The 22,500-nt window shown below is 44.9% G+C and overlaps 2 protein-coding genes across 2 annotated transcripts in view; both read right to left on the bottom strand.

The window, feature by feature from the left end:
- Positions 1-13,831, bottom strand: part of LOC123750521 (uncharacterized PPE family protein PPE16-like) — a 21,418-nt gene extending 7,587 nt beyond the window's left edge. Inside the window, exons 1-2 of the mRNA XM_045732629.2 lie at positions 13,781-13,831; positions 514-1,383 (exon numbers count right to left, since the gene is read on the bottom strand). Of these exons, the coding sequence (XP_045588585.2) occupies positions 514-1,383; positions 13,781-13,831 (921 nt within the window). The remainder of the gene's footprint in view (positions 1-513; positions 1,384-13,780) is intronic.
- Positions 1-22,500, bottom strand: part of LOC138367869 (uncharacterized) — a 501,322-nt gene that overhangs the window by 417,308 nt on the left and 61,514 nt on the right.

Below are 22,500 nucleotides of genomic sequence, written 5' to 3'. Positions count from 1 at the left end.
ATATATATATATATATATATATATATATATATATATATATATATATATATATATATCAAATCATTCAGTGTAGCGAAACTGTTTATTTGTTATTTTTAGGCAAAATGTGATTTGCATTGAGCTGCGACTCTGCTGCATTGCTGCATTGCACGAAGTTGCATCCTTGCTCGCGGGATTGCAAGGTCTCTATATATTTCTAATGTTACACTTAATTATAGACGCGTTTGTTGCCAACGTCTTTTCTTTGGCAACAGATTATTGTCATCGTCGTTATTAGTATTAATAATATTAGTAGTATAATTAACACTTTATAAAAAAAAATAATAATTAAAATTATAATAACTACAATTATATTATAATAATTATAACAATTATTTATATAATGATAACTATAATTTTTAAATAAATGAATAATATAATAAAATTTGGCAAGTTGAAATAAATGAAAAAGAAATTAAAGGTCTAAAAAACATATTACAAATATGTTGAGCTTAAATTGAAACTAGGTCACACCTGTCCAATACTGACGCAACCAGATAACTCCTGTCCAATATTGACGCAAGCAGATAACTCCTGTCCAATATTGACGCAAGCAGATAACTCCTGTCCAATATTGACGCAACCAGATAACTCCTGTCCAATACTGACGCAACCAGATAACTCCTGTCCAATATTGACGCAAGCAGATAACTCCTGTCCAATATTGACGCAACCAGATAACTCCTGTCCAATATTGACGCAAGCAGATAACTCCTGTCCAATACTGACGCAACCAGATAACTCCTGTCCAATATTGACGCAAGCAGATAACTCCTGTCCAATATTGACGCAAGCAGATAACTCCTGTCCAATATTGACGCAACCAGATAACTCCTGTCCAATATTGACGCAACCAGATAACTCCTGTCCAATATTGACGCAATCAGATAACTCCTGTCCAATATTGACGCAATCAGATAACTCCTGTCCAATATTGACGCAACCAGACAACTCCTGTCCAATATTAACGCAACCAGATAACTCCTGTCCAATATTGACGCAATCAGATAACTCCTGTCCAATATTGACGCAATCAGATAACTCCTGTCCAATATTGACGCAATCAGATAACTCCTGTCCAATATTGACGCAACCAGACAACTCCTGTCCAATATTGACGCAACCAGATAACTCCTGTCCAATATTGACGCAATCAGATAACTCCTGTCCAATATTGACGCAATCAGATAACTCCTGTCCAATATTGACGCAATCAGATAACTCCTGTCCAATATTGACGCAACCAGACAACTCCTGTCCAATATTGACGCAACCAGATAACTCCTGTCCAATATTGACGCAATCAGATAACTCCTGTCCAATATTGACGCAACCAGACAACTCCTGTCCAATATTGACGCAACCAGATAACTCCTGTCCAATACTGACGCAATTAGCTCACTCCTGGACAATATAAATTTACCATATTTTGTTATGATTTTATAATGCCATGTATGATTATACAATTGGCTGTATAATGATTATTTTATTTTTCTTTAAGCATAGAGATATGCAACATAAGACCAATCACAAGCAATATATATATAAACTATTTAATGACATTGAAACCCAAGATTGCTCGTATTGGCCTGTTGTATTAAATAAAAGAACGGTATAAACATTGACGAAAACAATGATAACAGCACATGGAAGTAAAATAAATAACAACTATTCAACTCATTAACCACCAGAGGTCATCCTAACAGCTGCTCTTCCCATTAACCACCAGAGGTCATCCTAAGAGCTGCTCTACCCATTAACCACCAGAGGTCATCCTAACAGCTGCTCTTCCCATTAACCACCAGAGGTCATCCTAAGAGCTGCTCTACCCATTAACCACCAGAGGTCATCCTAACAGCTGCTCTACCCATTAACCACCAGAGGTCATCCTAACAGCTGCTCTACCCATTAACCACCAGACGTTATCCTAACAACTGCTCTACCCATTAACCACCAGACGTCATGCTAACAACTGCTCTACCCATTAACCACCAGAGGTCATCCTAACAACTGCTCTACCAATTAACCACCAGAGGTCATCCTAACAACTGCTCTACCATTTAACCACCAGACGTTATCCTAACAACTGCTTATAACTCCTAAACCAAATCGTCGGGATAAAACCATTAAAACGGAACACAACCCATCGAGTTGTAACCCCTTCGCTAAATTAATCAGGTGTTGCTCGTTTGTGCCGCTTGTTAGCCAGGATTGTTGGGTCGTTATGGTCTAGGGGGAACGACCAGGGAAGTGTGTGGGAGTGATCGGGATAGCAAGGGAAATGACTGCGGCTTCCAGTCTGGATATTCCTGGCTCAGTTCCCCATCTTTTGGGTGTGGGGTGGGCGGGTGAGGGTGTGGGTGTTAAGATGGGGAGGACAAGAGTGTGTGTGGGTGTGGGAGACTAAAAGAAACATATATAGATTTAACTATTAGTTAAAACGTGGCGCCACGTCCATCTGGGAAGTCAATTATATTGTTTTTCCATTGATGGGGGACAGTGACCATCAGATGATGCTTCCCACAACAGTTCAATAGCTCCTAGGTGCCTATTTACTGCTAGGTGGACATAGGCCTCAGGTGTAAGAAAAACGCACCCAAAAGTCGCGTCCTATCTGGGAATTCAACTTGAGACTTCTCGGTTGTCAGAAATGGCGCTGACCACTATACGCCTTTTGGAAAATGTTCATCTCTCTCCCTCCCCCGTCTGACGTCACATCCGCTTCTCTCGTCCAATAGCAAGAAGAGAAACTCTGCCCATTACGTCACGTCCGCCTGGCGCGCCCAATAAACAGGAAGAGAAACCACTGCCCTCTTCCGGCCACGACTGGCACTAAGCAAGACAAATGGTCATTTCAGGAAACCCAAATATGCGAGTCTCTGGGATGTTCCCCGCCAGGTCATGTGACCCCTCTGAAACATCCAGGATTATCCTGGCCATCCCTATGCATGCTCAGACAGGATTATCCAGGCTGTCACGATGCATGTCCAGACAGGATTATCCAGGCTGTCACGATGCATGACGGAACCCGTTGACAGGATTTTCCAGACCGTCCTAATATGTGTCGAAACCCTTGAATAGAATTATGCAGACCATTCTGATGCATACTGAAACCTCTTTGAAAAAAAAATAACTTTTTAGATCGGCGTTATGAATGATGGACCCTTCAAGAACGACTTCTCCACGGCAGTCCTGAAGCGTGCGGGCACCCCTGGACAAAACATTACTATTTGCTGACCAGACCAACATGGAAAGGAAGAAGACATCACTTTTCTTGATATGAAAAATTATAGTTTATTTATTTTTTGTTGTTGATCTTAACTCTCCTGGTCTAACTGGCACTTGTGGCTCCTCTAGCTTAGGATACTATTGGCTTATGTGATTGTTGTGGCTCGTTAAATGTAGAGGAGTTTATTCCCAAGTTGAGGAGTTTATTCCCTAGTGGAGGAGTTTATTCCCTAGTAGAGGTGCTTCTTTCCAAGTGGAGTGGTTACTTACCGAGAGGAAATTCTCCTTCAAATTGAGAGGTTTCTTCCCCCAGTGGAGGGGTTTATTCCTAAGGGGAAGGGGGTTTCTTAACAAGACGAGTTTTTTTCCCAAAGTGGAATGAGTTTTTTCCCGAGTAGAGTAGGTTTATTCCAACGTGGAAGGACTTATCACAGGTGACGATGGTTGTAATCCAAGCAGGGGTGGGGGGGGGAGGAGGGGGGTAAGTATAGGGGGAGGGGCGGATTGCTGTATAGGTCATATATGATATATTAGCTCCACCCTATCATTCCACTTATCGATTTATCTATATACTTGTTTATCTATCTGCTTATCTATACATATATCAATGTAACAGACTATCTATTTGTTTACTGATATTCTTGTGTGTAGTTCACGTCTCCTGGTGTCTCCCTCCCACAAGTTTCTCACTCGTTCTCCTCACCCTCCTCTTCCGTTTCTCCCATTATCTTCTCTCTCATACCACCCTCTTCCTTCCTTCCTTCTTTCCCATCCTGCTCACTGTCTTTATCACCCCCTCCCTCCGACCCTCTTAACCTTCCCTCCTTCTAATTCGCAAACTTTTCTCCTTTCCACCCTATCCCTTCCCTCTATCATTCCCCCATTCCATTCTCGAGTGTACTTGAGCCTGTTGAGCGACGCAGCTGTTGTGGACGGCAAGGAGAGAGACAGAGACAGACAGAAAGACAGACAGACAGACACACACACACACACACACACACACACACACACACACACACACACACACACACACACACACACACACACACACACACACACATATGTATACCACATATGTCAGGCCAATCCTGGAGTATGAAGCCCCAGCATGGAGTCCATATCTAGTCAAGGATAAGACTAAACTGGAAAAGGTTCAAAGGTTTGCCACCAGACTAGTACCCGAGCTGAGAGGTATGAGCTACGAGGAGAGACTACGGGAATTAAACCTCACTTCGCTGGAAGACAGAAGAGTTAGGGGGACATGATCACCACATTCAAGATTCTGAAGGGAATTGATAGGGTAGATAAAGACAGTCTATTTAACACAAGGGGAACACGTACAAGGGGACACAGGTGGAAACTGAGTGGCCAAATGAGCCACAGAGATATTAGAAAGAACTTTTTTAGTGTCAGAGTGGTGGACAAATGGAATGCATTAGGAAGAGATGTGGTGGAGGCTGACTCCATACACAGTTTCAAGTGTAGATATGATAGAGCCCAATAGGCTCAGGAATCTGTACACCTGTTGATTGACGGTTGAGAGGCGGAACCAAAGAGCCAGAGCTCAACCCCCGCAAACACAACTAGGTAAGTACAACTAGGTGAGTACACACACACACACACACACACACACACACACACACACACACACACACACACACACACACACACACACATAACGTAGACAAGCAGAAATAGATATTAACATAGTCTGACAGCAAATATACAAAGACATAGACAAACACAAACGAATATTGACAAAGACACACAAACAGATATATATATATATATATATATATATATATATATATATATATATATATATATATATATATATATATATATATATTGACATCAAGACATACATACTGATTTGTACTTGTTCAGTACATCTGTAGTAATAAGGGCGATTCAGTGCTCTATCTGAAAGCTATTATCCGACTAGACATTCGTGTGTGTAAGATTTTTGGAACTGAAGCGACAGTCTGTTTTAGTGGCCAACGTCTGGACAAAACTGTAAGTCTGGACAAAACTGTAAGTCTGGACAAAATTGTAAGTCTGGACAAAATTGTAAGTCTGGACAAAACTGTAAGAGCGTCGAAATTGCTCTATTTTGTCTGACGGTCACCGCCTCACCCTTCTTGTTGGGATGTATATATATACACGCCATGCACGACCCCGTGACGCAATACCCCCCCCCCCCCCCCACGCCTCGTGACGCAAGCCCCTCCCCCCTCCTCCACGCCTCTAACACGCCCGCTCCACATTGCGTCATACTGCCAGCCATACACTTCAGTCATACACACATACACATGAGTATTATTTCCCCCTCATTGACCTCATAACACGTATGAGAGTGACCCGCATAATGGCTCCACATTCACCACTTTAACAAATATTGTGTTTCTGGTGATCGCTTCGTCATGTTTTGGGTGTAATTAATGGAAATAAAATGGAAATTTTGTGGGTGAAATGACTATTTGACAAATTTTCAAAATTTGTGGGTCAAATGACAAAATTTTTTCGTTAATTTTTATATTTTATCACGAGCGTAATGATGATGAGGATACTATTTTATTATTATTGATTTTTTTTAAATTCAAGATGTGAATATTTTTTGAGTTGGTCAAATTCAGTGGTCCGTGTAGGCCTAGCTACATATTTTGTCATGTTGAATGGCTCTCGTAGGCCTAGGCACGTGTCGAGATGAGTACCATCCCGGTGGTAGTGATGCTGGACGCTCTCAGATGGCTCGTGTGCCTCATTTTATCTAAGTTTAACTAAAGATACTCTGTACTAAAGTTACTCGATACTACACTCGAGAAACTTTGTACTGCAACAAAGATACTAAGTACACCATTGAAGATATTCAGAACTTCATTACAGTTACTCTGTACTACACTAAAAATACTAAGTATTCAGCTAAAGATACTCAGTATTCAACTAATGGTATTCAGTATTAAACTAAAGATACTCAGTATTAAAATGAACATACTCAGTATTAAACCAAAGATACTCGGTATTAAACTAAAGATACTTTATTGAAAATACTTCAGTGAAGAGATAGTCTCTACTCCACTAAAGACACCGTAGTCCATTAAAGATATTATCTACTCCACTAAAGAATCTCAGTACTGCATTAAAGATACTCAATACTGATCCCTGTATAAGCTCATTTTTATATAATGCTTCTAATGTTTTTGACTTAAAAAAAATAAACCTTAAAAGTACCTTTGATACTAAAATTATTTTAAAAAATATATCCAAGAAATAAAACATCTAAAATTTGATCGACATTTGAGTAGGTTTAAAAATAAATAAATAGTTTAAATTGTTTAAAATTGTTATAATTGTTTAAATTGTTTAAATTTGTTGTAATTGTTTAAAATATCTGATCCCTTACGACGTTAAAAACAAAAAAATTCAGTTCAATAAACAGTTTTCGACCCCTTACTTATGAGGGGTCGACCTAATATAAACACAGGTTTATATTAGGTCTGGATCCTTCAAAGCTGTTTGGTATGAGCCTAAGATCCGCCAAGACCGCCCAGTTAGACGATTCAATCTCAGAAAAGCACAGAAAAAGCTGGTCTGTGGCCGGTAATGTTCCAGATATTTATTCATCTAGCAAATTATCGTGGAGAAACTTTGAACGTTAATCTTAACTAATGACCCATGCATACATACTCACGCAAACACACGCACACGCACACACAGACACATACACGCTAAGTTTGAAATATGCTGGGCCAGCATGGACTCTTTATCTTGATAAATACACAACGAAGCTGGAGAAAGTCCTGATGTATATATGCCAGACTAGTCCCAGAGCTGAGAGGTATGAGCTGAAAGGAAAGGCTACAGGACCCAAACCTCACGTCACTTGAAGAAAAAAGGACACAATGGAAGCAAATCTAGTTGAGTGCATGTACATACGTACACACACACACACACACACACACACACACACACACACACACACACACACACACACACACACACACACACACACACACACACACACACACACACGTCCTTGGAAAACAGAATAGTAAGGGAAGACATGATAACCACCTACAAAATTCTCAAGAGAATTGACAGAGTGGACAAAGACAAACTCTTTAGCACGGGTGGAACACGAACCAGAGGACACAGGTGGAAGCTGAGTACTCATATGAGCCACAAAGACATTAGAAAGAATTTTTTAAGTGTCAGAGTAGATAGCAAATGGAATGTATTAAGCAGTGATGTGGTGGAGGCTGACTCCATACACAGTTTCAAAAGTAGATATGATAGACCCCACTAGGCTCAGAAATCTGTACATCAGTTGATTGACAGTTGAGAGGCGGGACCAAAGAGCCAGAGCTCAACCCTCGTAAGCACAATTATATGAGTACAACTAGGTGAGTACACCTCTTCAGCAGCAGAAACTATCGTCACAGTACAATTAGCTGGGAGATTTAACTGCTAATACACAGTAATTACTAGATGCATCTATAATTAGATATTCAGTCCTGCAAAGGGGAAATAAACAGCGCCGGTGAACTGGATTGGATTCCCCTCACTCATGCCATTTTAATGGGATGCAAATCAGTATCAGCTCATAACTGTGATACTGAGGCCCGCAACGTGTACAAAAAATATAGGTGAATTAATGGGGCTTTTGAGGGCGGGGACGGGTTATAATTATGGTTTATAGTTGTGATTTATGTGTGTGTGTGTGTGTGTGTGTGTGTGTGTGTGTGTGTGTGTGTGTGTGTGTGTGTGTGTGTGTGTGTGTGTGTGTGTGTGTGTGTTGGTGTGTGTGTGTGTGTGTGTGTGTGTGTTGGTGTGTGTGTGTGTGTGTGTGTGTGTGTGTGTGTGTGTGTGTGTGTGTGTGTGTGTGTTGGTGTGTGTGTGTGTGTGTCTGTGTGAGTGTGTGTGTGTGTGTGTATATATATTGCAACCAGTAGAATTTCTGGTTGCAATTCTTATCCATGTCGTAGCTCAGTCGATTAAGGCAGCGTCTGGGATGCTCTCGGACGTAGGTTCGAATCCTCGTCACGGTCCTTGTGGATTTGTTCATTTGATACATCACGTTATTATGATTTCTGTGTGTAATGTGTTAGGCTTCCTAGCTTCCCGGAGTATGAGGACAGGTGTTTGGTGAAGTATAGCAGGTGTATGGCTAGTGTTGCAAGTGTATAAAGAGGTTTAGGAGGTGTTTGAACCGATGGCAGATGAGAAGGTGTAACAGATGTGTGGAATATCGTGTCAATTGTTAATAGCAAAGTCGATGCTGTCAAATCATCTCATCTTCCAACACGAGTAAGTTTCAAGTGACAGTCTTGGTTGTTAACCTCTCATAGCCAGGCTGTGTTTGTTGTCACTTATAAACCACTTGCACTTATTGGCAGAGCAACGACCTCGCATCTTGCTGGGTCGACGCTCGATCCCCAATAGTCCAAGGCAAGGGAACTATCAGCAGAAAGCGTCAGGCCATTACAACTACAAAACGCTGGGAAGGGATCAGTATATAAGGAGGGGGAAAGGAATGGTGTCCCTACAGCACCGATCCTGTGCCAGGTATGTCCACTACGGGCTCACCATAGCCTGTGCCACTTGCCCTGCTCCTCTGCCAGGTAAATTACGGGCTCACCATAGCCCGTGCTACTTGGAACTTGTTCCGAGTAGCTGAATCTATAACAACAACAACGAATGGTGCCCAACCACTTGTGGATAGTCAGGGATTGAACGCCGACCTGAATGAAGCGAGGCCGTCGCTCTACCGTCCAGCCCAAGATTGTCTAAGTGGTTGGGCCTCGTTCCTTAATTTCCAAGTGCCGTATAGTCATAGTGCTTTAGGCTTTTCTCATAATTTTCTCCCAGGTTTAACGAGAATATTTACACGAAGGAAAGCAACTCGACTCTTAGGGTAGTTAGTGAGTCGTGAAGAAAGAGCAGGGAGTTGAAGTGTTCGTAAACAATAGGGTGAAGTTACTGAGGCGAGAGTTGATCAAAATAGACTAGTCATCAAACAGTGCCGGCGGAAGAAGAGAGGTGGGGATAAGGGGGGGGGGGGGGTGTGGTGATGGGGAGGGTGGTGGTTGATGGGGGGAGATAGGAGATGACAATAGGATCTGTATTCACCTAATTGTGCTTGCAGGGGGTTGAGCTCTGCTCTTCCGGCCCGCCTCTCAACTGTCAATCATTCAACTGTTAATAACTAATATTTATTTTGTTCTTCACACACACACACACACACACACACACACACACACACACACACACACACACACACACACACACACACACACACACACACACACACACACACACACATACACACACACACACACACACACACACACACACACACACACACACACACACACACACACACACACAGGAAGCAGCCCGTAACAGCTGTCTAACTCCCAGGTACCTATTTACTGCTAGGTAACAGGAGTATCAGGGTGAAAGAAACTCTGCTTATTTTGTTTCTCGCCGGCGCCGGGAATCGAACCCCGGACCACAGGATTACGTGCTGTCCACTCAGCCACCAGCCCCCCCCCCATCTGTGATGGGGAGGGAGAGAGGCTGGGGGATAGGGGGCTAATCACTGAGATGTGACGTGTACCGTGCAGGTGTGACGCTGTGTAACGTGTGACGCTGTGTACCGTGTGACGCTGTGTAACGTGTGACGCTGTGTACCGTGTGACGCTGTGTAACGTGTGACGCTGTGTACCGTGCACGTGTGACACTGTACCGTGCACGTGTGACGCCATGTACCGTGCACGTGTGACACTGTGTACCGTGCACGTGTGACGCCGTGTACCGTGCACGTGTGACGCCGTGTACCGAGGAACGGTGTCATGCTACACTATACAGTTTTGATATCGTTTTCAATTTTTATAATTATTGTATTTGATTGTGATCAAGGCTATACAATCACTCTAGTAGGGTTACAATTCCGTGTTCACTGGGATAAGATATCATAATCATCAGGTGTTATCGACGAGATTAAGTGGTCGTGATCACAAACGCTATCGTCCTCACGTTGACGAAATGTGTAAGTCTTGCATTCAACGTGATGTTGAATGCATCACGTTGCAATCTTAACTACACATCCAAACTTGGCTTACTCATGGCAGCCTTACGCACATGACTGCAAACCTGTCACATCCGCCCACCTGACAGGTGTGGGGCTCATGATTAGTATAAAATTATGTGTTATCTGAATTTACCCAAGAAACACTGTAGGAAAAACCATTTCGAAATTCCCGCCAATTCAACAGCTCTTCTGCACACATAAAAGTGTGCTTTTATGTGTACACACCCGGCCACCCCCCAGGGTACACACCCGGCCACCCCCCAGGGTACACACCCGGCCACCCCCCAGGGTACACACCCGGCCACCCCCCAGGGCACACACCCGGCCACCCCCCAGGGTACACACCCGGCCACCCCCCAGGGTACACACCCGGCCACCCCCCAGGGTACACACCCGGCCACCCCCCAGGGTACACACCCGGCCACCCCCCAGGGTACACACCCGGCCACCCCCCAGGGTACACACCCGGCCACCCCCCAGGGCACACACCCGGCCACCCCCAGGGTACACACCCGGCCACCCCCCAGGGTACACACCCGGCCACCCCCCAGGGTACACACCCGGCCACCCCCCAGGGTACACACCCGGCCACCCCCCAGGGTACACACCCGGCCACCCCCCAGGGCACACACCCGGCCACCCCCAGGGTACACACCCGGCCACCCCCCAGGGTACACACCCGGCCACCCCCCAGGGTACACACCCGGCCACCCCCCAGGGCACACACCCGGCCACCCCCAGGGTACACACCCGGCCACCCCCCAGGGTACACACCCGGCCACCCCCCAGGGTACACACCCGGCCACCCCCCAGGGTACACACCCGGCCACCCCCCAGGGTACACACCCGGCCACCCCCCAGGGCACACACCCGGCCACCCCCAGGGTACACACCCGGCCACCCCCCAGGGTACACACCCGGCCACCCCCCAGGGTACACACCCGGCCACCCCCCAGGGCACACACCCGGCCACCCCCAGGGTACACACCCGGCCACCCCCAGGGTACACACCCGGCCACCCCCCAGGGTACACACCCGGCCACCCCCAGGGTACACACCCGGCCACCCCCAGGGTACACACCCGGCCACCCCCCAGGGCACACACCCGGCCACCCCCAGGGTACACACCCGGCCACCCCCCAGGGTACACACCCGGCCACCCCCAGGGTACACACCCGGCCACCCCCCAGGGTACACACCCGGCCACCCCCCCAGGGCACACACCCGGCCACCCCCAGGGTACACACCCGGCCACCCCCCAGGGTACACACTCGGCCACCCCCCAGGGCACACACCCGGCCACCCCCAGGGTACACACCCGGCCACCCCCCCAGGGCACACACCCGGCCACCCCCCAGGGCACACACCCGGCCACCCCCAGGGTACACACCCGGCCACCCCCCAGGGCACACACCCGGCCACCCCCCAGGGCACACACCCGGCCACCCCCAGGGTACACACCCGGCCACCCCCCAGGGCACACACCCGGCCACCCCCCAGGGCACACACCCGGCCACCCCCAGGGTACACACCCGGCCACCCCCCAGGGCACACACCCGGCCACCCCCAGGGTACACACCCGGCCACCCCCCAGGGCACACACCCGGCCACCCCCAGGGCACACACCAACTCTACTCAACCAGGTTAATAATAATAATAATTCAATGTGTCGGGGGTGGGGTGGGGACAGGAAGCCAGGGTGTATTCATGCACGTCTGGCATTTATCGAGGTCCCCCTCCCCTCTCCCCAAGGCCGAATTACTGTACTGGGGTTACAGGATGCAACCCCACAACAAGCTGACTCACTCCTGAGTACCTACTCACTGCTAGGTGAACAGATGCATTAGGTCAAAGGGAATGTGCACAACCATTTCTGGCCCGCCGAGGATTATGGCTTAAGCCGCGCAGCTCGCAGACTAGAGATCACACCAACGTATTCATCAGCCGCAATCGTCATGAACTACACCATCTTCACCATCTCCCACCCCCAGAACTACACCATGGTCACTATCTCCCCCCCTCCCCCCGTAACAGGTGTGTGTGTGTGTGTGTACTTGTGCCTGCATTAGCTCTTGGACCCCGCCTTTCCAGCCGCCGGTTGTGCCACGAAATAATGCTTGGCCTCTTTCCCTGTCATATCTACTTTTACATATTATGATTGGAGTTTGTTTATACAACCTGCTCCCTTAGTTTGTTCCATTTCCCATAGCAAATGCTATGCATTTGGGCACAGCATTTTATCAAATCACCTCATTCTTTGGGGCATATGTGAAGAACACAAATGCGAACAAGCCTGAATGGTCCCCAGGACTATACGCAACTCCTTATGACCGGTCGTGATGGTCAAGTGGATTAAGGCGTCCTGTATATACCAGTTGCGTTGCTCCTGGCAGTATGTGTTCGAGTCACTTCTGGGGTGTGAGTTTTCAGTGAAATCCAATCACCTGGAATTCAGGTGAATGAAACAAGTATACATTAGGTGGGTGACAGAAGCATACACAAGGCGAGTGAAGGCATACACCGGGTAGGTTACACACAAGCATACACCAGATGGATGATACAAGGATACCTGAGGTAGATTATACAAAATAAACTCTAGGTGAATGACAAAATAATACACGAGGTGTGGTGACACAAGCATACACCAGATGGCTGTCATACAAACATACACCAAACCTAACTCTCGTCTGTAGCTCTTCTATACTTCTCTCCCAGCTTGAGCATGGCATGAATACATTGTGATGCTGTAGGCCATCCCAGACTGTATATCTCCCAGCCCGTGACCCACGCCTGCTCTCTCTCTCTCTCTCTCTCTCTCTCTCTCTCTCTCTCTCTCTCTCTCTCTCTCTCTCTCTCTCTCTCTCTCTCTCTCTCTCTCTCTAGTAGTCTGAGAGTTGCGAGACGAGACCCAAGAGCTGAAACCTCGCCTCCGAGAACACGAGTTAGCATAACTCACCTGAAGTGTTCCTGTCAGTGTACAAGACGCTCCGCTCAACACTCTTACCTGTACACACAAACAACACGGAATTAGTTACCTTCCATACCTTCTCCTACATACATACATACATATATATATATATATATATATATATATATATATATATATATATATATATATATATATATATATATATATATATATATATATATATATACAACACTATATATTTATATATGGGACAACACTAATAATTAAAGCAATTATAGTTATATAAATACACAATGAAATAGGAATACCTTAATGTATCTATGAGAAATATTAGGGCACTAATATGGGCTCGAACTGACACACATCTGGACTCCCAATTTTGTACGTGATGTTTGTGTCTCTGCTAACTCTTTTGTCTTCCAATGACGTGAGGTTTAATTCCTATAGTTGTCATCGTAAATCATATGTCTTAGTTTTGGGACAAGGCATACCTGTAAACTTTCTCCAACTCCATTTTCTGTTTGACTACACAAGGACTTCATACTGGCGTTGCATATTTCAGGAATGGTCTGACATATGTGGCATATATAGTCCAGAACTATTCTTTACTTAATTTTCTGAAAGCAATTCTTTCTCTTTAATTCGATTCTTCAAGGATTCTATCTCCCATTTTGTACCCTTCCACTTGGGCTGGACGGTATAGCGACGGTTTCGCTTCATGCAGGACGGTGTTCAATTCCCGAACGTCCAAGTGATTGGGCACCATTCCTTCCCTCCGTCCCATCCCAAATCTTTACCCTGAACCCTTCCAAGCGCTATATAGTCGTAATGACTCCCGTTCTTCTTCTGCATATTGTTTAGTCTGAAGCTACTGAAGCTAGTTTTGTGAAGGTATAATATACATATAGGAGTTGCAAATTGCCAGGCATTCGTGCATCGAGGATACAGACACCAGCAATGGCTATCGCACACCTTGTAGCCGCCTCACTGTCATTCATCTGCAATCGCCCTCTGGCATATGACACTGAGGAACTATGACTTCCTCCCTGTCATGACTTCCTGCCTGTTTCTGTATTCCCTTTGGGCCATACTATATATTATATACTGCTGTATATTATACGTGTATAATATACAACAAATATCACCGCCTGTGTATTTCACCTTCCCAACCAAACTGTATCTCATTAATGAGTTGTGATACATTATCCTTCAGAGTTTATAGAAAGTGTCCCCGAACACATTAAAAGTAAAGAAATAAAGATATATATTTCTCACTCTCTCTCTCTCTCTCTCTCTCTCTCTCTCTCTCTCTCTCTCTCTCTCTCTCTCTCTCTCTCTCTCTCTCTTTCTCTCTCTCTCTCTCTCTTCACAAACTGGATATCCAGGACTCCGCTGTCAACCGGCCCAGCCTCCGGATATCCGCATTACACAATATTGTTGTGCAGCGTATGCGGACGCAGCACCTGTCCGGAGGAGGAAGGCACGTCCATGTCTCTTAATTGAATAATCCGGTTTAGCGATGAATCCAGATTAGATGTGAATTACTAAGGTCTTTTACTCAGACCATTTGAAGTGGATTTCGTGCGAGTAATGAATTGGGTATCGTGCGTATAAGGATGTGGATAATGAAGTAGATATCATGCAGATATTGAGCGGATAATAAAGTGAGTATTGTTCAGATAATGAAATGGATATGGATATCGTGCATATAATGAATCGTATACGGTGCGGATATTGAAATTTAATTATTTAATTAATTTACCGTGTATTTCTTTGTATATATATATATATATATATATATATATATATATATATATATATATATATATATATATATATATATATATATATATATATATATATATATATATATATATATATATATATATATATATAGTAGTAGTAGGCATCCATCAGTCTCGGGAGACTATGGAGTTATGGTTGTCAGTCAGGAGTGGCTTCTCCAGGGAGCAAAGCCAGGGTATGTTGATATGAAGGAGAAACTGTTACCCAAGCAGCAGGTCCCCCCCCCCCCCCTCTCCACGGCGCTGAAAGTCTCCAATGGAGAGACAAACGCCAATACGATTGGTTCCAGCGCCGTCGCAGGAACTGTCAGAACGAGGCTGAAGGTAACAACGAACTGCCCCTAGGGGCTCCAGCTCCGGAGGATACCTCGAAGTTGGTAAAAGAAGGCACAGGGACTCCAAACCCGGAGACCACCGTGGTCGGGGCCGGAGAAGAACCACCCCAGCAAGGGCAAGAACGACCTCAGCCTCCTGAAGCAGAGCCTGGGCCACACGAGCCCCAGGTGGTGGACGTCCCGGCCCCGCACCTACGGGTTCCTGACAGAGATCGTCACAGCCTCCTTTTTACCCGAGGACGGCCTCCTTCATGACCCAGCAGAAGGAAGAGTAATAATTAGTAATTACAACATTATTATTATAATTATTATTTTAACAATAATATAACTAATTAATATTTATTCGGGTATATATATATATATATATATATATATATATATATATATATATATATATATATATATATATATATATATATATATATATATATATAATAATGGTACCACCTCTGGTGCAATTGTAGGGACCCACAGCTTCGAAGAAGAAAGTACAGAGTATTCAGAGAAGACCTTGTGGATTCTCACTGAATACTAATATTTATTTTCTTTTCCTACCACCCCTAATCTTTTTTTTATTAATTTTGTTTTATTTTATTTTAGTGCTTTGCTACAATTTACAGAGAACACACACACATATATAACACTATTGCAATCAGTGTTCATAAACCTCGGAGGTCGGGTGCGTACCTAAGATACACATTTCCCCTCAGAACTGCCACACTGAGGCGCTGGAACAGAAACTTTGCCGCTCTTGAGTCTTTAGTTTTCCCAGTGAGGTCCTCACCCACCTATTGCTACTTCCAAGCAAGATTTGCACTTTTTCACTACAGATATCACTTTTAAGTGAGGACTCTATACTTTTATCGATTACAATTGCGTGGTATTTGCTTTTCATTTACAAGATACTGGAGCTGTTGCTGTGACAGAATATTTGGGTCCGCAGACTAATTCAGTCGTTGGTGTTGCTGTATTGTCACTGTACTTTTGTGTTCACACTGTTGAAGTTGCTGTAACTGATGTAACAACTTGGGTGACTTGTAATAACTCATGATCAACAACACGTGTTTTAATTGAGCTTCGCCTCAGTGAAAGCCATAAGGGATGTTTTCAAGCTCTTGATTAGCGGAGGAATTACGAAGGCAAATAGTATGATATTTTTATATTATTTTTCTTTGGATAACGGATGATCAGGCTGTCTCTAGGTGTTTTTGATTGAAGCATTCTCCAAGCATAAAGTAAGCACTTACCAAAAGTGGCTGATTAATTACGTCTAAATGCTTTTATATCTGTTGAACCGAGCGCTCGCAGGCTGGGCCTGGGAAGTAGAAGGACTCCCAGAACCCAATCCAGATAAGATCCACGTTTGGAATTGGCTAAGAGGATTCAGAGAAGTTAAATCTAATTTGCTGTAAAGTTATTTGTTATGAGCGTCTTCCTTAACATAATACACGTACATCCGGAGACATTCGTTATGAAACCTAATTGGCTGACCAATTAATTGGGTGTCTAAAGAGTACTTAATCCTCGTTCCTGATTGGCTGAGAGATTAAGCTAGGAGTGAATGTGTTATTAGCTCCGTGCGTGTTGTGACTGTGGAAGGTTATAATATAAGGGGAAGATCAGCGGAGACTGGCTTGTGAGGTTGTAATACACTGGACAGTAATACTAGGGGGGGGGTGGGGGGGGGGGAAGTGTACTTGTAATAGTAGCAGTAATATCATATTCAATTAACCATCTTTCTTTGCTCAATTACAATGGCCGTTTCTCAGTATTGGCCAGGCGGTGTGTCTGTCAGTCTTCTGTCCACATCTGTCCGGACAAGATCTACAGCAGTAGTAATAGTAACGACAATAGGTCTAGTTAATGTTAGCAGCAGTGTGTGTGTGTGTGTGTGTGTGTGTGTGTGTGTGTGTGTGTGTGCGTGTGTGTGTGTGTGTGTGTGTGTGTGTGTATGTGTGTGTGTGTGTGTGTGTGTGTATGTGTGTGTGTGTGTGTGTGTGTGGTGTGTGTACACAACAGCTGTGTGGGGAAATTCCCTCACATGAACTGAATGTCCGTCCATAAATTAAAATGGATGATTAATTCGGGCAATAAAATCAAGCAGAGTGGACAGCGTTATGCCTGAATGTGTGTGTGTGTACTTACCTAGTCCTAATTGTACTTACCTAGTTGTGCTTGCAGGGGTTGAGCTCTAACTCTTTGGTCCCGCCTCTCAACTATCAATCAACTAATGTACAGTTTCCTGAGCCTACTGGACTCTATCATATCTACACTTAAAGCTGTGTATGGAGTCAGCCTCCACCACATCACTGCCTAATGCATTCCATTTGTCTACTACTCTGACACTGAAAAAAATCTTTCTAACGTCTCTATGGCTCATTAGGGCACTCAGTTTCCACCTGTGTCCCCTAGTGCGTGTGCCCCTTGTGTTAAATAGCCTGTCTATATCTACTTTATCAATTCCTCAGAGAATCTTGTATGTGGTGATCATGTCCCCTCTAACGCTTGTCTCCCAGTGACGTGAGGTTTAATTCACGTAGTCTCTCCTCGTAGCTCATACCTCTCAGCTCGGGTACTAGTCTGGTGGCAATCCTTTGAACCTTTTCCAGTTTAGTCTTATCCTTGACTAGATATGGACTCCATGCTGGTGCTGCATACTCCAGGATTGGTCTGACATATGTGGTATACAAAGTTCTGAATGATTCTTTACACAAGTTTCTGAATGCCGTTCGTATGTTGGCCAGCCTGGCATATGCCGCTGATGTTATCCTCTTGATATGTGCTGCAGAAGACAGGTCTGGCGTGATATCAACCCCCAAGTGTGTTTGTGTGTGTGTGTATGTGTGAGTGCACCTCGTCTCACAAGAAGACACAGCTCAGACCTCACCGTGGGACGACAGTGGCCTCACACCTCACAACAAGGTTCAGTATACATGAGACGCGCCGCCTGGGGAGAGACTCCCGCGTCAACCCTCCACAACAAGGCAGTCCAGCACCTAACAGCAGACCTTCCGTGGACCCCCACTAAGATATCTGGTGGTAGTTCTCTCCTTCGTCCAAGTCATATAAGATGCAAGAGTTACTCGGTGTTCATTATTGAGAACAGTCAAGGAGAGCGACCCTAAGGCATACCTAATCAGAAATTATTATAATAAACTTAGTTAATAAAGACTAATCATTTTTACGGACAGGTTTCCGAATTAGCTGGTATTGGCTAGCAGCTGCAGGCTTCTTGGTATTAATTTAGGATCATCAATGATGTTCTAGACAAGTTTAATTAACCTACATACAGATTAGCCTTGAGAGATTTTTTTTTTATTAACACATTTAAGTACATCTGCATTAATGCAGCTGCCGTAGAGTATATGAAGGGAAGTACAGTGTGTGTCAAGAAGTAGCAACCCTTGACTATATGAAGGGAAGTACAGCGTGTGTAAAGAACTAGCTGCCCTAGACTATATGAAGGGGAGTACAGTGTGTGTCAAGAACTAGCTGCCCTAGACTATATGAAGGGGAGTACAGAATGTGTCAAGAATTACTTGCCCTAGACTATATGAAGGGGAGTACAGTGTGTGTCAAGAACTAGCTGCCCTAGACTATATGAAGGGGAGTACAGAATGTGTCAAGAACTACCTGCCCTAGACTATATGAAGGGGAGTACAGTGTGTGTCAAGAACTAACAACCCTAGACTATATGAAGGGAAGTACAGTGTGTGTCAAGAACTAGCAACTCTAGACTATATGAAGGGGAGTACAGTGTGTGTCAAGAACTAGCTGCCCTAGACTATATGAAGGGAAGTACAGTGTGTGTCCAGAACTAGCAACCCTAGACTATATGAAGGGGAGTACAGTGTGTGTCAAGAACTAGCTACCCTAGACTATATGAAGGGAAGTACAGTGTGTGTCAAGAACTAGCTACCCTAGACTATATGAAGGCGAGAACAGCTTGTGTCAAGAACTAGTTACCCTAGACTATATGAAGGGAAGTACAGAATGTGTCAAGAACTAGCTATGTGATGCTAAAACTCCCCATAACACAGGAAGGTTAGTCACACAGGACCATGTGATCACTAGCCTGCACTGGCAGACACTCGCTGTAGGCCTTAAGAGAGACAGAGAAGCAATGAAGGAAACATTTTTCAAAACTAAAATAAACTTACACTATCACTTAAGTAAGTATATACCAGAGAAGAGAAACAAGTTATTAAATCTGCTGTGATGTAAACAGAGGGAAGAATGGGGGGGGGGGTGAGAGAGAAGAGAGAAGGAGGGGGATAAGAAAAGGGAGAGAGAGGGGGGGAGAGGTAGAGAAGAGAGCGAGGGAGGAGAGGGTAGAAGAGATGGAAAGGGCGATGGAAGGGAATGGGGGGGAGAGGAAGGAAGAGGAGGAGGAGGAGGAGCAAGTTGATGTAGTTTTGATGAAACTGTCATGGGAGTGGAGAGATTGCATTGTGCTCTAGTCAGAGATAATGACATTTCGCTGTTTATGAAATGAGGGGAGGAAATGGATAGTGGCTACTGCCTCGCCTCCCTACAGCAGCGGCCTGGGGTGGTCAAGGCTCCTTGGGTTATAAGAGATGTGTACTAAAGATTACAGGCTGTTAGAGTTTAACCCCCAACAAGTGTAAGGCAACGAAGATGGGAAACCGCAAGAAATCTATTCCATTAAGGCAAGACAATTACAGAAAACGAAAAAGGCTATGATTTCAGCAGTAACACCAGCATATATACAAGTCATGATACAGGTAGCACATGGCAAACTGTCCAATATGCGAACGACATTTAAATTTCTAAATATAGACTTGAAAGACAGCCTACACGGCCTAGACCCAGGGAAAACTAGCATCAGAATATGCAGCAATTGCTTGGGTTCCTCATCTCCTTAAGAACAAAATTCAACTAGAAAGCGGAGTGGCTTACCACTATAATGCCTAAATTAAGAGGACTGAACAATGAGGATATTTTAAAGGAATTCAATTTCACAACCTTACAGGATAGAAACAGCAGAAGAGGATATGATCACTACATATAAAATTTGTAGGGGGAAGAGACAAGGTGAGAAAGGACAGCCTATTTAAATTTAAATAAAATTGGACAAGACGCAGGTGGCAGCTAGAAAAGCAAATGACTGAAATGCGGAAGAAATCTAAGGAAATACTCGTACCATATACAGGTGATCAACAAGTGGAAAGCACAGAAAAAAGAAGTTGTGGAAGCCACCTCCATTCCACAATTTTAAAAGCATATACGACAAAGAAATCAAACGTCCAGATAGTTAAAATGTGTATTCGGTACAGAAGAGGCAGGAGGGAGATAATGAGATGTAGACCTCTTTTCTCCATCATCAGTTAATGAGAAGAGTCGAGACTAATGAGGATTGTAATATTCTCCAAGATGACTTAGATAAGCTGCAGAGTTGGCCCCGTAAATGGTCTCTGGAGTTCATCATCAGCAAGTGCAAGGTGATGGGAATGGGAAGACGTGACAGGAGACCAAAAGGACAGTACACACTGAAGGGAAGCTTCCTCTATGTAAAGACTAGAGAAAAAGACCTGGGAATGGATATAAATCAAAGCCTTACTCCGGAGGCACGTATATATAGAACAACATCAGCAGCATACTCCACACTGGCTGAAGGTCAAAACATCTAAGGAGGCATTCAAATCACTGTACATAACCTACGTGAGACCAGTTCTAGAGTAGGCAGTTCCATCGTGGAGTCTCCTGCTCAAGAAGTCCATAAGGAAACTAGAAAAGGAATTGAGGTTAACAGCGAGGCTCGTCCCTGAATTGCGAGGAATGTGGTATGAGTGAAGTACTGGACCTGAATCTCTAGAACAGAAGAGAAAGAGAACGGAGACAGGGTAGACGCATATAAAGTACTTAGGGGGGCTTGGACAGTGAATAAAGATATATTTACAATGTATTCCAATTATACAAGAGTGCATGGGCACATGCCTGAGAGGTATATGTGTCACAGAAATGTTAGAAAGATATCTTTAATCATACGTGAAGAAGGGAAATGAAATTAACTAATTGGTCAAGTTATAGAAGCTAACCCCATTCATAATTTCAAAAGTAGATATGAAAGATAAATGGGTCGAAAATCACTGCATTAGACAGGCCGGCTGGTGGAAAGGCGGGGCCTAGGCGCTAAAACTCCGATTATGCAGACACAATAAGAATAGATGAGTATATGAATCACCACCACCACCACAACCTCTGCCATCATCACCACTCCTAGTGCCACCACAACCACCACTACCCCACACTATCCCTACTGCCGAAGTCACCACCGGGAACCACTCCCCACATACCCACCACCGGGAACCACTCCCCACATACCCACCACCGGGAACCACTCCCCACATACCCACCACCGGGAACCATTCCCCACATACCCACCACCGGGAACCACTCCCCACATACCCACCACCGGGAACCACTCCCCACCACCGGGAACCACTCCCCACATACCCACCACCGGGAACCACTCCCCACATACCCACCACCGGGAACCACTCCCCACATACCCACCACCGGGAACCACTCCCCACATACCCACCACCGGGAACCACTCCCCACATACCCACCACCGGGAACCAAGATCTCCCTGTGCCCCTCTCTCCCTCTAGCTCTTCACACCCCGGTCTTTCTCCCGGTAATGCTGTTGGAAGGTTGGGCTCGGTGTTCAAGGGAGTCATTAGCCCTGTAGCGCGAGCTAAGAGGATCCAGAAGCTACCCGTAAAAGAGGGTCCTTCGGAACGCCAATTTGAACCCGACTATGTTGTCGGAAAAATTATGATGTTGGGTGATAGTTAAGAGTTTTTTTTTAAGGGGGGAAACGAGAAGAAATGAAAGAGAAAATGCGAACTGGTACACACACACACACACACACACACACACACACACACACACACACACACACACACACACACACACACACACACACACACACACACACACACACACCACACACACCAAAGTGGACCAAAGAGCCAGAGCTCAACCCCCGCAAGCACAATTAGGTGAGTACACACACACATACCTGTTGATTGACGGTTGAGAGGC

This window comes from Procambarus clarkii, chromosome 23, assembly GCF_040958095.1.
Source record: "Procambarus clarkii isolate CNS0578487 chromosome 23, FALCON_Pclarkii_2.0, whole genome shotgun sequence".
NCBI classification, from domain to species: Eukaryota; Metazoa; Arthropoda; class Malacostraca; order Decapoda; family Cambaridae; genus Procambarus; species Procambarus clarkii.
The sequence above is the reverse complement of the archived record's forward strand: the minus strand, read 5'-3'. Positions and strand labels throughout refer to the sequence as shown.